This window comes from Dermacentor andersoni, chromosome 10 (assembly GCF_023375885.2).
Source record: "Dermacentor andersoni chromosome 10, qqDerAnde1_hic_scaffold, whole genome shotgun sequence".
Classification (NCBI taxonomy): Eukaryota; Metazoa; Arthropoda; class Arachnida; order Ixodida; family Ixodidae; genus Dermacentor; species Dermacentor andersoni.
In genome coordinates, this window is record NC_092823.1 from 68,679,582 (window position 1) to 68,699,499 (window position 19,918).

Sequence of the window (19,918 nt, forward strand, 5' to 3'; positions counted from 1 at the left end):
CAGTTTCGCTAACGGACGCAGACACGAAAAATGCCGATGACTGAGAGGCTAACAAGTTCGTTGTCCTATCCTTCCTAGCTTTGGGAGCCTCCTTAGCGGGCCATCGTCACAGGGATGCCTGCGCAGCGTTCGAGAAATTTATATTTGTTTCAAGCTAATTCTGCTGCTGAATTTTTTTAAATGGTGCGTTACTTTAATTATACAAGATCTCAACAATTTTATTAGTATTCTTTCTTTTTTACTCACGCTGATTATATTTCTAGTTACGTTAAAATCTAGGCCATTGCGCACACGTGCCACTGTCTTCAATTATCATCATCATCGGCAACAACCACGACAACAACAACGAACCAACCGAGAGGCAGAAGAAGAAAAGGAGTCGGACATCGAGGGAAGGTCCTACGGAGGAGCTCGGAAAGTTAACCATTGTAAAGGGTGAGTGATTGCGCTGCGCCCTAGTTGTCGCTGTCAAAGCAAGCCACAAGGCTCGCGTCAAATGCAGCAAGCTTTTAAAGGTCCCTGAAACGGTTCGAACAAATTTTATAGACACGTAAGTCACAGCTACGTTACACATCCGCAGCAAAATTTTTGTGAAGGATCTCATATTGAGAGAGCTACGGATGGTTGCAGGTTACCCACCTCCATAGACATGCTTTTTGTCCTCAACTCTTTCTTCGAGTGATCGGGGCTCTCGTCATTATCGGACGTCGTGTCGCCTACTTCCGGTTGTCTTGGAGTCAGCACGCGAAGCCTCTCCAAACTCACTGCCAGCCGCCCGGCAGTCGATCCCAAGCGAGGGCTATCGAATCAGCGTGCGTTGAGAGCATTCTGACGCTACGCCGAGCGTGTCGAGTATTGCGGTAACTACAGGTGACCTGAGCTGGGCTTTTCGACGGATGGGTGGAGCCATAAACTAAAGCCCCTCCGTACTATTATTGCTGTTGTAAAGAAGCTTTAGCGTAGAACTACGTAAGCGACCTTGGCTTGCACGGTCCAGCCACCTGGCGGTGCAGAGCTTAACCACTTAAACAAAGAGCTAATATTGCTGTAACCAAGTATAAAACATTTTAAACATTGACAAAAACAGCGTTACGCTCCTGCAAAACATTTACACCAGCAGCAAAGTAGAATACATTTGGTTACAGCTATATTACTTCTGTGTTCGGTTGAGCTATGTACCACCTGCACCCAGTACAGTGCAGGCGATTCAAGTTTGGCCTTCCGCTCATCCTGAAAAACGCCCAAACCCAGTCCGCTTGCGCTTGCGGTTACCCGAATACCGAACACGCGAAACACTATTGGCGTATATAGTAATCATTTCGGCGTGAAGTGAAGGCCGCAAACGCGTAGACGGAGCTGGTCGACGAGATACCGACAACAAGCGCTGCACACACTCCGCTCTCATGTTCGCCTTGCAGAGGGACGCGATGTCGCAGCTTGACATGTCGCCGATCGTTCCGTTTGTAGCCCACAATGCCAGGGCGAACCATGGTGCTCGCGAAACCACAGATCGAGACCTACGCAGACCGCACAGTTCACATTAACACGAAGCAGGTAGTAACACAAACAGACCACACTCGCTTTCTTGCGGAAGTGCAGCAGTGTAGCGATAAATTGTCCTTGTGCATTCTCTTCCTATTGCTTCCTTCTTTATGGAAACAAATTAGCTAATATTCCATCTATTACGGATAACATTTGTTCACCATGAAGTTTCAAATTTATCGATGAAGCGCCTTGGGCAGCCAGTCGCATAGCTCACCCGACCAGCGTCATATGGTCACCTGGCGTCACTTAATCAGGTGTGGCTGAAAGCTCAGGCGAGTGTCTGCTGCGATTGGTAGCGATGCGCATTTTTAATACCTTATAACAAATCATGCGCTTTACGCGGAGCACTTACATGCGTTAATTAATAGTCAGAAGGACCTAGCCAAACGACTCCGTAAGTTTCTTCAAAATCGTCAAAATTGTTTCCCTCTCCCTTGAAGAGCCAGGAGGGTAGCATAGTTACTGAAGATTTGGACGCGCAATCGGACACTGTGCCACCTCGGCAAGGGTGGCTGAGCGGGCAAGTTGGTAATGTTACATCTTTTGTTAGCTGCACGACGATCTACATGGAAAGTGAGAAAACTTTCATCCATGTGTCCTACTTGTGCTTTCGCTTGTGTCTTAGCATGGTATTTAAGCCTGTCTTATGTGCGCAATAAAAATTGCTGTAAGTCAGTGTACATTCCGGTCACTTCTCTCACTTCCCCATGTACTTCGTCCCGCTGCTAACCAAAGATGCTCGGAAATTGGTTTGAACCCCAGGTGTTCGGCGTCCATGGTATAACCCAATAGCCAGCAAGCCCCCGATTATTCCTGGCCCTCTTTGTTAAATACGTCTCAGTAACTGCATGCCCAGATATAGCATGAACTTTGCTATCATTGCGCACTAATGACTCTATAGGGCGTTATACAGTTCAGAACGAGGGCCTTGGTTCGGTTCGGGTTAACAATTGCAAGTCGGAAAACACCAACATTAACAACCACATGTAACCACATCTACTGAGGATGCCACTGTGTTCTCGCTTTTTCTTGAACTATAACGTTCCTGTTAACCGAAGTGATTCTATGCGCACTATTGAGATGGAACGTATAAAATGCTGACGTTGTGTACATAGGCATAACTACACAAAGTGCGCGCAGCACTAGATTTGTAACGTTAGTGAGGAGGCCCTAGATACCACAAATACGAAATGAAGTTGGCCTGAGAAGTAAAAGTTATAGGTACTGACCTGTTGTAGCTAAAAGCCTAGTGCACCACCTATAAAGGTGCCGCTGATAGTCACATAGCGGGAACTTTCGAAACTACACTCGGAATACAGTAGCAGACGACAACGCTGTGCAGCAAGAGTGGCTGAACTTCATTGCTGCGATTTCCTCTTTCATCATGTGCCAAACCACTGCTTCAGCAGTAACACCTGTAGAAAAGACGTGGGCCTCTGTGAGAGCTGACGACATGTACGCAATGTCGCCGTAGTTAGGGACAACCCAGTCCGCATACGTGACAGACAAGCACAACGAATCCCAGTCATACGAAGTGAAGGTCGTGTCATGTAGCCGCTTTCTTTTTGCATCTCTAGGTACTAGCACAGTGCGTGACTACCTCGTTTATTCGGTGAGGTTTCCGTCCACGAATAAAATTGTGCTGGCTAGTAATAGCACCGTACCGTGTACTGCGAATCACACATGTCGAGTCGTGGGCTACTGGCCGCAGACTGTGTGGGTGTCTGAAGCAGTGGCAGATGCTGTTCAAGAGATATGTTTTACGGTAAAGGCTAAAAAAAGGCGTAAATACATGCCTAATCTGGGGAAGCAGCGAGATAAAGTCAGAGTGCGCCGAACTGGGAGAGCGAATCGAGGGAGGAGCACGCCTGGAAGAGGAGAGAAATCTTTACAATAACACAACGTCTTCTTTTCATTTCACACTGCAGCCGACTCTTCCAGGTGGGCAGCGACGACGACAGGGCATCACCATGTCCGCCGGCAAGGTTCTGGCCCTGGTTGTGGTTGTTGCAAGCTTTGCGATAGTTGCCCTCGGCGTCTCATGGTGCTGCTGGTGCGTGCGCAGCATCTTCGGCACAGCCGACAAGAGCATCCAGGCCGTCAAGTCGGTGGCCACGGTCGCCGATACGATGGACTCTTCTGCACGGGCAGCCCAGAGCTCACTGCTCTCGGCCACCTTCCCGATGACGGCGACGACGGCGGCCATCACCCACCCGCGGGCCACGGCCAGCGAGCCGCGGATGCTCAACGCGGCCGCCGAAGTTGACGCCCCGGCGAAGCATTCGCAGCCCCCGTTCGCCAGCGACATCTACCACTCGGTGGCTGAGAACGCTTGCACTACGCCCAGCACCACAAGCGCCACGAAAATGCTCGACTTGCCGTCACCCAAGCCCGCGGACAACAGTGCTACCTCGTTGCCGCCGAAGGCCACGCGACCCGACGACTACCAGCTCTCAGAACCCTTCCCGGACGTCAGCGTTGGTATGCAGAAGATGAGGCCGAAGGTCGACCTGTTCATGCGAAAAGAAATGTGCGCACTGCAGTCCGTGAGGCGCTTTTCCCGACGGTCCGTAAGGGGTTCTGGGGCGGATGGCCTCAAGCAAGAAAAGCTAGAAGCCGGCAACGAGTGCGCAACAACAGTGAAGGCTCTGAAACTGGAAGACTGGGATGAAGAAAATGCCTCAAGTATCTTTGAATCTGCCAGCGCCACGACGCCGTCTCGAAGGGATTCTGCATCGGCAAAGTCCGTGACTGGCAGCTTATTGCGTAGTCCAGAACCCGAACAAAAGCTCCCGGATCAGAAGTTCATGCCACAGAGCGGCATTGGTACTTTACCTGCCGGCAATTCTGTAACCCAGCAAACACCTGAACGCCCTACTTTGGCTGTGGTCAATTCAAGTGGGCTGCGATCATACCAGCTTCCTACTGACCGAACGAGACCTGCCCTGGGCTGCGAAGAAATCATCTTCGGCCAGCAGCTGGAGGTACCCTCACCTCCGTACAAGGATGCCTCGGACGTAAATGGTGCTGCACGTGGCCACATCTCTACTGCAGTCATTGGGAAAAAGGGCGGTGAACGAAGACGCAGCTTCAAGATGCCTATCGAATCCGACAAGGTCGAAGGCTTCACCAAGGCGCGAGGTACCGCGACTAGGCCGACCAAAGGCGCCGTAGGAAAGCTTGGGGAGCAAGCAGGCGCAAAGCCATCTAAATCACCATGGGCCGGAAAGAGGTCTCTCCTCAGGAAAGCGCAAAGGGCTGCGGCGTTGTCACCAAGAAAGGGCAGCGGCACCCCTGAGGTGTCCATCGTCATCAACGTTCCGAAGAAGGAGATGTCTCTGCTCGAAGTGACCAAGGAGCAGATGCTCGCGAGCGCTAATCATTGTTCGGGCTCCTCAAGGAAAGAATCCCTGTGAGAATCTTTACAATATAAGCAGTCGTGTTTTTTTTTTTTGCGTTCTCGATCCATTGTTTTATTTAGTAAACCTGAGGCCAAGAAAGAAAAATCGGTTTCCACTTTAGAGCACATAGTACTTTCGTATTCTGAATTTCTGCAGGTAACTTTTTTTATTAGGGTACGGTATTTCTTCCCCCACCCTAGCTTTTTATCACTTTTGTTCGCATAACCACAAATGCAGGTGATCGAGCTAAGATGTGTAAAACGTAGTTTAGGATTATTATTTATCTGCCTCTCGAGTTGCTTATGTGTTCCACGGGTCTGGCATAAAAGCTCGAGAATGCATCTTTCGCATCTGCAGTGGTGCGTGCATAGCATGCGAGTCGGGCTTCAAATATATCGGACATTAATCATACGCGCATAACATCGGTACTCATATTTCTCTTCGACTGCAGGTAACAGCTGTAAACTCATCCCTGTGTCGGCTGTCCATTATTTCCGTTACGAGGACTACAATGCCGGCCGTTATATCACGTCATCCTTAACATGTTGCTGTCATACTATCTCCTCAACCTTACCCGCACTCTTTCTATCCGGCTCGGGCACTGCTGCTTTGAGCTAAACAAGTGGTGCCATCCACCACAAGCAGGTGCTAAAAGCGTATGCTACAGATGCGCAATCGATAACCGTGGGCCACCTGCTTGAGATAACAAGGATGGCAAATTTCCGGAAATTTTGATGGTGTGATAAAAGCTGATAAAACGTTTTGCTTCTGAAATTCTGGAAACAAATACATCCTAACGTTTTGTAGCGCAATAAAGCAAGGAAGCGGCAGACGAACGTATGTCGCCATGATATATTGTAAGTTGTAAACATTCTATGACAAATATTCAACTTTTTTATTCACTAGGAGGTCCTTGATAGCTTTCAAGATTCACGTCTAACAGCCATGAAAGCGGTGAACTTTATTATTAGGGGGGAGCACTCTTTTAATTTCCGGAGCTTTAGTTTTTCATATGGGTGGCGGGGTATGTTTGTACGTGGGGAATAACATCACCCGCTATGGAAAAACTAGGCATAGCTAAAAACTAAAAAAATTATCTAGCATCATAGCCAATTTAGGATCCCAAGCTGTATACTATCTATCTATCTATCTATCTATCTATCTATCTATCTATCTATCTATCTATCTATCTATCTATCTATCTATCTATCTATCTATCTCTATCTATCTATCTATCTATCTATCTATCTATCTATCTATCTATCTATCTATCTATCTATCTATCTATCTATCTGTCTGTCTGTCTGTCTGTCTGTCTGTCTGTCTGTCTGTCTGTCTGTCTGTCTGTCTGTCTGTCTGTCTGTCTATCTATCTATCTATCTATCTATCTATCTATCTATCTATCTATCTATCTATCTATCTATCTATCTATCTATCTATCTGTCTGTCTGTCTGTCTGTCTGTCTGTCTGTCTGTCTGTCTGTCTGTCTGTCTGTCTGTCTGTCTGTCTGTCTGTCTGTCTGTCTGTCTGTCTGTCTGTCTGTCTGTCTGTCTGTCTGTCTATCTATCTATCTATCTATCTATCTATCTATCTATCTATCTATCTATCTATCTATCTATCTATCTATCTATCTATCTATCTGTCTGTCTGTCTGTCTGTCTGTCTGTCTGTCTGTCTGTCTGTCTGTCTGTCTGTCTGTCTGTCTGTCTGTCTGTCTGTCTATCTATCTATCTATCTATCTATCTATCTATCTATCTATCTATCTATCTATCTATCTATCCATCTATCTATCTATCTATCTATCTATCTATCCTCTTAGCCGACTTAGTGGCTGAAGTTGTCTGCAAGTTGAACACTTTGGAAGGTGGTGGCCGTGATGCAATTATGGTCGTTGCAAGAAAGCCATTCGAGCTTCTTCATCCCATTATCGACATGCCGTCGTAGCCACTCCTTTCACGCCGACCCAGTGGCCCAAGTTGTGTAATAGCTTGGGCTACTTCGTAGTCATGATGTCGTCGCTGCTACTGCACGGTCGTCATTCCAGCTTCGTCACACAGTTCTCCTCGCATCGCCGTCGTCGCGCCACTGTTCAGAGAGTCGTCAAGCATTCATCGTAAAACATCATCCAGACGCCACCGTGGCCTCTATGTCATCGTCTTTCCACGTTCGCCATCCGATTCTCCGATTCTTGGCACACCGTCGCCATCACGGCATGATCGTCACGCCATCGTAACCATACAGAAGTCATCATGCCATCGCCATCATGCCCTTGTTGCCACCTGATTGCCCTGATGCCATCGTCATGCCATGTTCTTCACTGCGACGTCGTCATCCATTTGTTGTCATAACGTCTTCGTGATGTGATCGTATTACTTCCGTCGTCTTCATTCCGAGTTCACCACTCGTTTCCCGTAATGCTGTCGTAGTCACATAGTCACCGTCACGCTATTGCTGTCGTGCGGTCGTCACGCACGACATGCTCTTCACTTTCAGAAGCATCCATTGTCGTCGTGTCGTAGTCGTCATAGCGCCTTCATCGTTCCGTCGACGTCAATCCTCCATTCTATCGTAATCATAGGTAAACAAAATGAACAGAACCCAATAAGACACCCTGACAAATATTTTTTTTGCTTAGAACTCACTCTGACTCCAACGCGCCAAAATTTTACTCATGCGGGCATACTCAGAATCACTTATTACAACGTCAGTGAGTCCGGTCCACTTGGCCTGCTTCTTAATCGTTCAGGCTTCTAATGACACATCAAACAATAAAAAACCTCCATACGAGACTAAATATAGCACACGCAGGTAGCTTAGAAACGTGAAAACATTCCTGAATATGTACGCACAACATCCTAAAAGGTATTGTGATCGAAGACATATTCGGCGTCAATATCACCACGAGCAAATTTTATTAATCAGGAAATTGAGGTGAATGCAGGAGATTTGCGACTCGCCCGACGACGTATGCACTCACTACAATTCTGTCTGTAGTTCTCAACATCTCATAACAAAAAGACTGTTGCACGGCGCCGTAAAACTGAAGAATATGCTACTTGTTGAGTTCTATTCGGCGTTTAGAAAAAGAACTCGTTGACGTTACTTTTGTCAATGACCCGCGTGCTGGAAAGGTTTCGTTTTCACTCGACTCCGCGAGGCCCTCGCTTTCGTGATTCAGTAGTTTCGTTGCCGCGTACTGCTGCGCGCTAGTTCTACTTGCGTACGTCAAAGTCGCACAAACTAAGGTTAGCCGAAAATTCCGCGTCCATCTGATGCCGCGAGATGGCCGAACGGTGTACCGGAAGCAACGAATGCAACGCTCTATCTTGGCTTGGTTTCTCCGTGGCCGAGAGTTTGCGTTTTGGATAGATGGATGGATATTATGAGCGTCCCCATTGGAACGGGGCGGTGGGTTGCGCCACCAAGCACTTGCTATTATACTGCCTAATGTCCTACCTAGGTTAAAAAAGAAAAAGAAAACCTATGATCTCCCCCAACCAAATTTTCTGACCTCCTATTACAAACTTTGCTGTTGTACGTCTCCGTTTTTTGTCGTTTGCCTACATTTCTTCCACCAATCTTGCAATCGCCTCTTACTAATCTGTATTGCAGACATGTTTAATTTCCCCCTGCTCTCGCTGAAGCCAACGGCTTCAAGGAGGCCAGTGGTGCCTAAATCGACAGCTGGGCAGATAGCTTCACATTCTAATAAAACATGCTCTATCGTTTCCCTAGCTTTACCGCAGCAAGCACATGCTTCTTCCTTCTTATATATCGCTTTATGATGATGATGAATCAACATTTATTGGGCCCGAAATAAATCAGTGGTGCACGCAGGCACCAGATGGGGTGGTTCCGTAGTTACCGGATCCATATGTTCCTAGCAGCTCCTGGCTCCTGTCCTTCAGTTCGAGCTGAATCGGCAGGGCCGGGCTGGATAACCAGGTCTCCCATCGCTCAAGGGGTTGGGAGTGTTCGTGGGAAGGGTAGGAGGGGGGTTTTGAGTGCTGTGCATTTTGCCAAGACGTGCGGCAGAGTGCCCTTTTGTATTTTATGTAAAAGGACAGAGCATATCGTGTCCCGCAAGGTACATGCGGTTCATCAGTACAGGATGCGCGCAAGAGATCCCGCCTGCACTCGACGCAGGATCGTCTGTTGTTACCTGGTGAGTTTAGGGTGCGATCCTTGCAGTCTGCAGCTTCCCTCTCGGTAAATCCTGGTAACGTCCCGAAAGCTGGTAACCGGGCGCTGTAGCTCTTCCTGATCGGGCTCGGCCCGGATTGACATTTCTCGGGCATGGTAGTCGGTGATGGTGTTGCCTGCTACCTGCGAGTGAGCCGGGAGCCACACGAGCTCTACGGCTCTTCCCGGAGGCTTGCACTTGGACAGAATGGCTCGGGCAGCGGAGGAGATTACCTCCATGCGGAAGCTTCTGTAGGCTGTCCTTGAGTCGGTGACCACGATGTCCGCGCTCGGCTGTGCGAGTGCGACGGGCCACGGCCGCTTCTTCGGCAACTGCGGCGTCTGTTGTCTTCATGGACGCGCTGACCATCAGCCTGTCTTTTGAGGTAACCTCCACCGCTGCACGGTCACTGTGTTTTCGGAGCGAGGCGTCCGCGTATAGGACCCTGGGATTCTCTTCCAACTTCCGGGCTATGGCTTTGGTCCGCGCGCTGTGCCTCTCGTCGTTCTTGCCCGGTGTCATGTTTCGGGGAACAGGTGTGGTCTGAATGGTCGTATTCCAGTCTTCCGGAAGGGCGGCCTTGATGAGTACTGGCTCGATCTGCCATCCAATCTTGCGTAGGAAGGCTCGTCCGTGTTCCGTGTGACTGAGCCCGATTCTCTGATTAGAGACGTGGGCTTCGATGAGCTCCACCACCGTGTCGTGGGCGCCCATGTCTAGCAGTCTTGGCGTGGACGAGTATATGGGCATGCCCAGTGCTTGTTTCATTGCCTTACGAAGCGTCGTGTTTAGCGTGTTCCTATTTGACCTCGTCAGCTGGAAATACGGGGCGGAGTAGGTAACCCGCGACAGGACAAACGCGCGTACCAGGCTCATGGCATCGTCCTCTTTAAGGCCTCGGTTTCTGTTACAGTCCGAATCATACTAAGTATCTGTTCGGTTGTAGTCTTGGTCTTTGTGACGGCGGCGTGTACCTTCCCGTCGCTCTGAAGTAGTAGGCCGAGAATCCTAATCTGCTCTGTTGGTTTGACGGCCCTTCCCTCGATGGTGGTGACCACGTTCGGCGGCAGCTCCTTCTTGGATTTTCCCGGTTGGATCATCAGCAGTTCTGATTTCTGGGGAGCGCAGCTCAGTCCACAGAACTTCGCGAACTCATGCACTGTCGTTGCCGCCCGCTGCAAGGCTTCCTACGTCCAGGCATCGGACCCGACTCGGGCCATCCACACCGTACTATCGTCGGCGTAGAACGCATGGTTCACGCCTTCGACTTGCTTGAGAACATCGGGCAGAGGCAGGAGGGCCAGATTGAAGAGCAGGGGCGACAAGAGCGATGCCTGAGGGGTGCCCCTATCGCCGAGTTCGACAGGGTCCGACTTCTTGTTCCCTATCCTCATGGTCCCCGTTTGGTTTGACAGAAAATCTTTTATGTAGCCCAATGTCTTTCGGCGACACCTGATCTTGTTCAGATTCTGCAACACGCTTGCGTAGGACACGTTGTCAAGCGCTCCCTTCAGGTCTAGGGCGAGTATCCTGCGCGTCGGGTGCCTCGTTTCCGTCTTGACGACCACTTCGTGCGGTTGGATCATCACGTCGTTAGTGCTCAAATGTTGCCTGAAGTCGTACATCGTCTCCGGCATCTCATCCGTTTCTCCGAGGTGCTTCTGCAGCCGGCGAAGGATCATGTACTCCATCACCTTACGGTGCGTGTTCTAAGCCACCCCGATCTCGCTTCTAAATGTAATGAGCTTCCTTTGAGTTATGATAAATTGTTTCTTTCCTGATTTCGTTTTTTCCTCTTAAGCCTTTACTCATGGCAGGTTTCTTTTCCATTGCTGCGCCCCGTGAGATTATTTCAGCCTCTCTGACTTTCCGCTTGACGTTCTTTGTTGCTGTGTTGCCCAGCCTACAGACCACATACTTGTTGGTAAGCTTCCTTGTTCATTTCCTCCACTGTGAATCAATATTCTTCCTGCACAGATACCTCAACACTCTCCCAGCCAAATCACTTTTTTCCATATTCCTCAGTCGTTTTGCATAATTAATTTTACTGCGAGCTTCCCTCACTTCAAAAGTAGTCCAGCCCATATCACCCGGCACAGCTTCATTTGTAGTCTTCCCGTGAGCGCCCTATGTGAAACGTCCCAGAGACCTTTGGTTCCTATCGAGCCCTGATTATATCCCTGATGTAAGGCAAACAAGCGCATTTCTAAAAGTAAGTCCCCCCGCAGGGGCATCTACATCAGCAGGTGTTTCGTGTGTTGCGGCACCACGTACCCGAGCACACAAGGGTTGGCCCCTCCCGCCTTCTCCTTTCCTCTCTTTTCATCTTCTTCTCCCCATCCCCCTTTAACCGTGCAGTGCTGTTGAGGTGTCCTCCTGGGAGAGATAGTTACGGCACTGCACTTATTTCTTTCATTTTCTTCAAAAAAAGCCCCTTCACACACCAAAATAAGTCCTGGAACCATTACACCTTTCCATATACCCCGGAGCACCCCATACCTATTGTATCCCCATAACGCTCTGTGCTTCATTATGGCTGCATTTCTCTTCCCCTTCACTGTTTTTGTTTTTTCCTATGTTTCCATATATCTCTTGCCTTCGTTTATCCATATACCAACGTATCTATATTCTCTTACCCTACTTTTTTCCTGGGCCTGTATTGCCACTGTCTGTTCAAGGTTTTTTTATTGAATACCATAACACCTGATTTTCTAACACAAAATTTCCAACCTAAATTATTGCCTTCCTATCCACAGATATTAGCAAGACGCTCCAAATCACTTTGCTTCCTAGCTAGGAACACAATATCGTCCGCATAAAATAAACCTGGAAGCTGCTGCTGTACTACTCTACCTGCCTGTTAGTGTGAGAGATTAACGCTGATATTGCTTCCTTCTAGCGCCCTCTCGATCTTAGCGCCCACTCGATTCAAGCGATTTTGGACATCATAAACAGCAATGGGGATAAAGGGCACCCCTGCCTCAGTCCCGTGTTGATATCAACTTTCTCCTCGCTCCTCATTCCTTCCCATTCAACGCAAACGATATTTTCTAAGTAAATCTCTCTCAAAAGCTGTAGACAATCGGCACCTAAGCCTTCCCCTTCTCTGAGTGACCAGAGAAGCACCAGAGAAACCGGAGAAGAGTACACGTCATGATGATGGCAGTCATAGAGGCATCGCTGATGCTTCTGTGAGATCTCTAGACGGGTGCGGGCGAGCTGCCGCGAGTAGTCGGCGCGTGCGATCGCGTCGCGGGCGTATTCAGTGGTAGAACTTGCGGGCGAGGGCAGCAAGATGCTCAAGGGCAACACGGGCTCTAGGCCGTATAATAGATAGAATGGTGAATAGCCGGCAGTGTCGTGACACGATAAATTATGCGCGAACGTCACATATGGTAAATTAAGATCCTGCTCCTGGTGGTAGACCGCCACGTACTTCGAAAGCATGTCGGTGATGGTCCGGTTGAGGCGCTCCGTGAGGCCATTGGTCTATGGGTGGTATGAAGTACTGAATTTGTGCTTTGTCGAGGAGGTGCGGAGGGTGTCTTCGACGACTGCCCAGAGAACGCTACGGCCGCGATCAGTTAGTAATTGGCGCGGAACACCGTGAGCTAAAATGATGTCGTAGAGCAGAAACTCAGCGACGTCAGAGTAGAATGTCAGCCAAGCCAGTATGGCAACTTGTCGGCAAGGCTCTTGTGATCGTGTAGCGCGTAGCGTAATCGGCAGACACGGCGACCCATTTATTTCCGGAGCCCGAGACAGGAAACAGCCCAAGACGATCTGCCAACTCGGAAAAGGGGTTTGGGTGGGAAGTCGAATGGTTGGAGATCTCCATCTGGAAGCGCGGAGGGCTTCTTCCTGCGCTGACGGGGCCCACAAGTGGCAACGTAACACCGCACGGAGCGGGCGAGACCTGGCCAACAGAAGCGACAGTGTGCGTGGTCGTATGTGCGCGAGACGCCCAAGTGCCCAGCCAACGTAGCGTCGTAAAGTTGGCGGAGGATAGTCGAACACAGGTGGAGTGGGATGACGAGCAGAAGTTCGGAGCCATGGGGGTCAAAATTATGGTGGTATAATGTCCCCTCATTGAGAGGAAACGTTCGGAGAGAGGCGTCACCAGGCGTTGATTCTAGCTCGTCGATGTTGGCTCGTAACGAAGGATCACGGCGTTGCTCGTTGCCGATTTGAAAAGCTCGGACACAGAGAAAACGGAAGCGGTGGCGACCGCATCTGCCGGTAGCGGGACAAACAATCGCCTTTCTGTGGCAAGCGTCCCATCTTTCATACGACGGAAAAGGTATATTCTCGCAGGCGTAAAGCCTAGCGAGCCAGTCGTCTCGTGGGGTCCTTGAGCGAGTATAGCAAACAGAGAGCGTGGTGATCAGTGATGATACAAAATGGCCGTCCGTAAAGTATGAACGAAACGTCTCAACTGCCCACACAGCGAGGCACTCGCCCTCTGTGATTGAGAAATTGCGTTCGGCGGGTGGTAGAAGTTAGCTGACACAGACTATAACGCGTTCATGTCGACGCTGGCGTTGAGCTAACGCTGCTTCTATGCCGTGACCACTGTCATACGTTCGAACTTCCGTTAAAGTAGACAGGTCAAAGTGGCGCAGGGTTAATGGCGTGCTAAGGAGGGTAGTGAGAAGAGAAAAAGGTGCGGCATGATCCGGACCACAAGAAAACGGGACGTCTTTCTTCAAGTGGCCGGTAAGAGGGCGTGCAATGGTAGAAAAATACTGTACAAAGCCCTTTAATGGCGAACTGCACCTCCGTCGCGAGTCGCCCCGGCATTGCACTATCTTCAGTATCGGCGCACGTATGCGGAGTGCTTAACACCGGCTTCACTTCTGCCGCGGGTCGGCCCTGCATTGCACGATCTTCGGGATAGGCTCAGGCATAGGAAGGGCTTAACGCCTGCTTCACCTCCGCCGCGAGTCGGCTCGGCATTGCACTATCTTGGGGATTGGCCAACGTATGGCGAGTTTCGTGTCTACACGCGTACATGAGCCGGGGGGAACTAGCCCTTAACAGCTTCGCTGTAATGCGGACGTCACGTCATTTGTAGACTTCGGGACAGGAAAGTTTGTAATGGCGCGAACTTGTCTGGATCAGGTCGCACGCTTCTTGCATCCAGGACGTGTCGAAGGGCGGCGATTTGGCGGCGAGCGAAATGATATGTTCAAGAGTTCAACTGGAGACCGGCCCAGTGGAACACAAGAATAGCTGAGAGACGACCGAGACGCGTGTCCAATGTGGCTTATTACTATAACTGTGGCATTTTGATGTCATTAACACTTTTAGCTGTATTATCGTGCTGCATAATTTCTGAGACCTGATTTCTCTTTATTAGTTTAGCTCACGTTAAATTAAGCTAATTGCGCTGATTTTATCATTCAATTGCAATGGTTTAGGTACGCTTCTTAGATGATGAGGTCACGCTAAATTTGCCTATGTGATTTATGACTTAGGTTCGGGTAGGTTAGGTTAGCCTAACCTAGTTTGCCTAGTTTTTTGCCTGGTTTGCCTAATTTCTTCTAAACGCAATTTCTTCGCCCACAAACAACACGTCGAATTTGCGTCACTCTTCGTGGGGAGTGACACACACCTGCAAACTAACACACAAATATATACAGACATAGCAGTCACGAAAGCCACGCTCCACCGACCGCTCGCTTCGGTGCACAGCTCGCCACTTTGCCATCCGCAAACGGCTCCTGTAGCGTGGAAACTTCCTATCTGATGGGCGTAAATGGTTGCTAGTGATACCTCGCCATCTACGCTCCGGCATCTGCACTTCTTTTCATGCGCATCCGCAATGCGCCCATGCCGGTGTACTAAAGACGTATGCACGCCTACAGCTTCGGTACTACTAGCGAGGAATGTACCGCTTCGTTCGGCAGTACATCCACTGCTGCTCCAAGTACCAACGGCTTAAGAGCCCACATCACAAGACAACAGGGCCACTCCAGCCATTGCCTTGTCCCTCCAGGCCTTTCGACTGTATCGGCATTTATTTGTACGGCCCTCTACCGTACACCCCAGATGACAACCGCTGGGTCATTGTTGCCGTGGACCACCTCACGTGCTACGCCGAAACTTCCGCGCTCCCGGTGGCCACAGCACGTGAAGGCGGCTTGTTCATCTTTCGCAACCTTGTTCTTCGACACGGTGCGCCTCGCGAGCTACTGAGTGACCGTGGTCATTCATTCCTCTCCGAAGCTGTAGAAGCCCTTCTTCGTGAATGCTACATTGTCCATAGAACTACAAGCGTCTATCATCCGCAAACCAATGGTACATGACTGAACGCTTTAATCGTACTCTCGGCGACATGCTCGCCATGTACGTTTCCGCTGGCTACACTAAGTGGGACCACATCCTTCCCTTTATTACGTATGCTTGCAATAGCGCCACTCAGTCTACCACGGGATTCTCACCCTTCTTCATAATGGTCGCGAACCTTCCACGTTTATGGACACGATTCTCTTGTATACCCCCCACGCTTCCGTATCTACGACTCAACCCGACTCTATAAATGGCAGATACTTATGCAAAAGAGTTTCGCCAGATCGCACGCATGTCGTCAGATCGCACGCTCGACGGGCGGCGGCAAGAACTCGCCCGTGAAAGGGTTCGCCGTGGCCGCGCTGATCCAGCCGTGAAGGGCTAAATAAAGTCCGACGTAGCGTGAGCGCGCGCACACGTTACGTCACGTTGGCGAAAACAATAGCGTCTATAGTTCGACCTATGGTTCGACGCACTGGCCTCACCAACGTAACCGGACGCGGCCAACGCACTCCCATGCACCCGGCGTCTACCGACGCTCGCCCGCGGGCCGATAACGTCGGACTATACACGCGGAAGAGTACGAATTCGGGCTGGTTGGTTCATGATTATGAGCAATAAAAAAGCGCTAAGCAACACGACGAGCAGAGGTACACAGACAACAGTGCTCACTAACAACCAAAGCGTCTTTATTCTTTCAGTCGGCATATATATATATATACTCCGCCGCTATCTCAAACCACAGAATCAGCAGAATCGGGCACTGATACATCTGCGCATGCGCACAAAATGAGAGGCGCTATCAAGCGGCTCCGGCGCGGCGTCACACTTGGCTACTGCGCAACGGAAGCGCACAGCTGGGCACGCGCCGGCTACAGTGCATCTGCAGCGGCTATGACGTCACTCTTCTGGAATTTGCAGACTGGCGACACGCGCGCGGCGGCGGTAGAGCGCGTGGCGGAGGCGGCTCCGGCGCGCCAGCTAGGCGCCGTATGACGTCACTGCTCCTCGCGCATGCGCAACACGGCTCTCCAGGAGCCACGTGAAACTGCTCAACATCGGCCAGTGCAGATCACGCTACAAAAAGGAAGAAAGCAAGAAAGAGAGCGCGCCATGCAATAGGCTATTGTAAACATGCAGGGCGGCAGAAGAAAGGAAAAGTGGGCAGAGATTGAGGAACAGTTAAATAGAGAACAAATATGGGTGTATGCGGTTACAGAAACGCACCTTAGAGACTAGGAAGCGCCGCCAGTTATGTTTGGGAAGGGTGCAACAGCACTAAGTCGGGAAGGAAGGGGGGGGGGAGTCGGAATGCTCATCCATCGGGGAACCAAATGGAAAAGAGTAAATTCCAAATGTCAAGAGCCTCTTTGGTTATCAGGTACAATGAGTAGAAAAAAAACTAGACCGGGCGTTACCTATTTGTGGACCGGAAATAATTGCACAGAGAAGAATGAAGGTTTAATGGACTACATAAGTGCTGATATTAAGGGTTTTGTGAATGATGCTGAAAATATTCTAATAGGTGACATGAATGCCCACATGCAGGACTTAGATGGCTATGATGACAACAACGGGAAGTCAATGCTAGACCTTTGTGAGCAACATAACCTCATTATCGTGAATACAGGGCCTAAGTGTGAAGGGCAGATCACGTGAGAAGTAGGAAACCGGCAATCCACCATTGATTACTGTCTGATGACAGAAGGAATTCATGATAAGTTGAGAGAAATGGTCATTGATGAGGAAGAGTGTAGCAGCATAGGGAGTGACCATAAACGCATCGGCGTGCCTAATCAGAAAGTGGTTTTGTCACGTAAAACCCCATAAATTAATTTTTAATTTACCTCCTACGGGGACGGTAGAGTATCCGTCTCCAGTGCAAGAGGACCGTGATCCAAATCCCGGTGCCGCGCAATTCTCCACCGGAAAATACAAAAAAAAACCGTGTGTTGAGAAAATTGCACAAACAGGCCTGGAGTGCGGCCTGATCCCGGTGACCAGAACCGGTAACGCACTTTCTCACCAGAGCAGGATTGGCCACCCTGGTGCAGTACTTGGCCACGACCTCCTATATGAATACAACAATCGAACCCCGGCCCTCAGTCCCCAGCAGCCGCAAAGCAACTGACCACGGTGGCGGTCAGATCTGTGACGCTGCAGAGGGTGCTAAGAATACCTGGCTCCGGACAGGCCGCCATTGGAATCTGAACCTGGCAACGTTTAACGTTAGAACGCTATCTAGTGAGGCGAGTCTAGCAGTGTTATTGGAGGAATTAGAGGGTAGTAAATGGGATATAATAGGGCTCAGTGAGGTTAGGAGGACAAAAGAAGCATATACAGTGCTAAAAAGCGGGCATGTACTGTGTTACCGGGGCTTAGCGGAGAGACGAGAACTAGGAGTCGGATTCCTGATTAATAAGGAAATAGCTGGTAACATACAGGAATTCTATAGCATTAACGAGAGGGTGGCATGTCTTGTTGTGAAACTTAATAAGAGGTACAAAATGAAGGTTGTACAGGTCTACGCTCCTACATCTAGTCATGATGACCAGGAAGTCAAAAGCTTTTATGAAGACGTAGAATCGGCGATGGGTAAAGTCAAAACAAAATACACTATACTGATGGGCGACTTCAATGCCAGGGTAGACAAGAAGCAGGCTGGAGACAAGTCAGTGGGGGAATATGGCATAGGCTCTAGGAATAGCAGAGGAGAATTATTAGTAGAGTTTGCAGAACAGAATAATATGCGGATAATGAATACCTTTTTCCGCAAGCGGGTTAGTCGAAAGTGGACGTGGAGGCGCCCGAATGGTGAGACTAGAAATGAAATCGACTTCATACTCTGCGCGAACCCTGGCATCATTCAAGATGTAGACGTGCTCGGCAAGGTACGCTGCAGTGACCACAGGATGGTAAGAACTCGAATTAGCCTAGACTTGAGGAGGGAACGAAAGAAACTGATACACAAGAAGCCAATCAATGAGTTAGCGGTAAGAGGGAAACTAGAGGAATTCCGGATCAAACTACAGAACAGGTATTCGGCTTTAACTCAGGAAGAGGACCTTAGCGTTAAAGCAATGAACGACAATCTCATGGGCATCATTAAGGAGGGTGCAATAGAAGTCGGTGGTAGCGCCGTTAGACAGGAAACCAGTAAGCTATCGCAGGAGACGAAAGATCTGATCAAGAAATGCCAATGTATGAAAGCCTCTAATCCTACAGCTAGAATAGAACTGGCAGAACTTTCTAAGTTAATCAACAAGCGTAAGACAGCGGACATCAGGAACAATAATATGGATAGAATTGAACAGGCTCTCAGGAACGGAGGAAGCCTAAAAACAGTGAAGAAGAAACTAGGAATAGGCAAGAATCAGATGTGTGCGTTAAGAGACAAAGCCGGCAATATCGTTACTAATATGGATGAGATAGTTCAAGTGGCTGAGGAGTTCTATAGAGATTTATACAGTACCAGTGGCACCCACGACGATAGTGGAAGAGAGAATAGCCTAGAGAAATTCGAAATCCCACAGGTAACGCCAGAAGAAGTAAAGAAAGCCTTAGGAGCTATGCAAAGGGGGAAGGCAGCTGGGGAGGATCAGGTAACAGGAGATTTGTTGAAGGATGGTGGTCAGATTGTTCTAGAGAAACTGGCCACCCTGTATACGCGATACCTCATGACCTCGAGCGTACCGGAATCTTGGAAGAACGCTAACATAATCCTAATCCATAAGAAAGGGTACGCCAAAGACTTGAAAAATTATAGACCGATCAGCTTACTGTCCGTTGCCTACAAAGTATTTACTAAGGTAATCGCAAATAGAATCAGGAACACCTTAGACTTCTGTCAACCAAAGGACCAGGCAGGATTCCGTAAAGGCTACTCGACAATAGACCATATTCACACTATCAATCAAGTGATAGAGAAATGTGCAGAATATAACCAACCCTTATATATAGCTTTCATTGATTACGAGAAAGCGTTTGATTCAGTCGAAAGCTCAGCAGTCATGGAGGCATTACGGAATCAGGGTGTAGATGAGCCATATGTAAAAATACTGGAAGATATCTATAGCGGCTCCACAGCCACCGTAGTCCTCCACAAAGAAAGCAACAAAATCCCTATAAAGAAAGGCGCCAGACAGGGAGATACGATATCTCCAATGCTATTCACAGCATGTTTACAGGAGGTATTCAGAGGCCTGGAGTGGGAAGAATTGGGGATAAAAGTTGATGGAGAATACCTTAGCAACTTGCGATTCGCTGATGATATTGCCTTGCTTAGTAACTCAGGAGACCAATTGCAATGCATGCTCACTGACCTGGAGAGGCAAAGCAGAAGGGTGGGTCTGAAAATTAATCTGCAGAAAACTAAAGTATTGTTTAACAGTCTCGGAAGAGAGCAGCAGTTTACGATAGGTAGCGAAGCACTGGAAGTGGTAAGGGAATACATCTACTTAGGGCAGGTAGTGACCACGGATCCGGATCATGAGACTG

General features: G+C 49.2%; 1 protein-coding gene across 1 annotated transcript; it reads left to right on the top strand.

The window, feature by feature from the left end:
• The first annotated feature begins 354 nt into the window (after positions 1-354).
• On the top strand, positions 355-5,000 carry LOC126544012 (uncharacterized). The gene is made up of 2 exons (XM_050191189.2): positions 355-435; positions 3,474-5,000. The coding sequence occupies exon 2, from the start codon at positions 3,516-3,518 to the stop codon at positions 4,959-4,961; it is 1,446 nt and encodes a 481-aa protein (XP_050047146.1). The 5' UTR covers positions 355-435; positions 3,474-3,515; the 3' UTR covers positions 4,962-5,000.
• Positions 5,001-19,918: the final 14,918 nt, after the last annotated feature.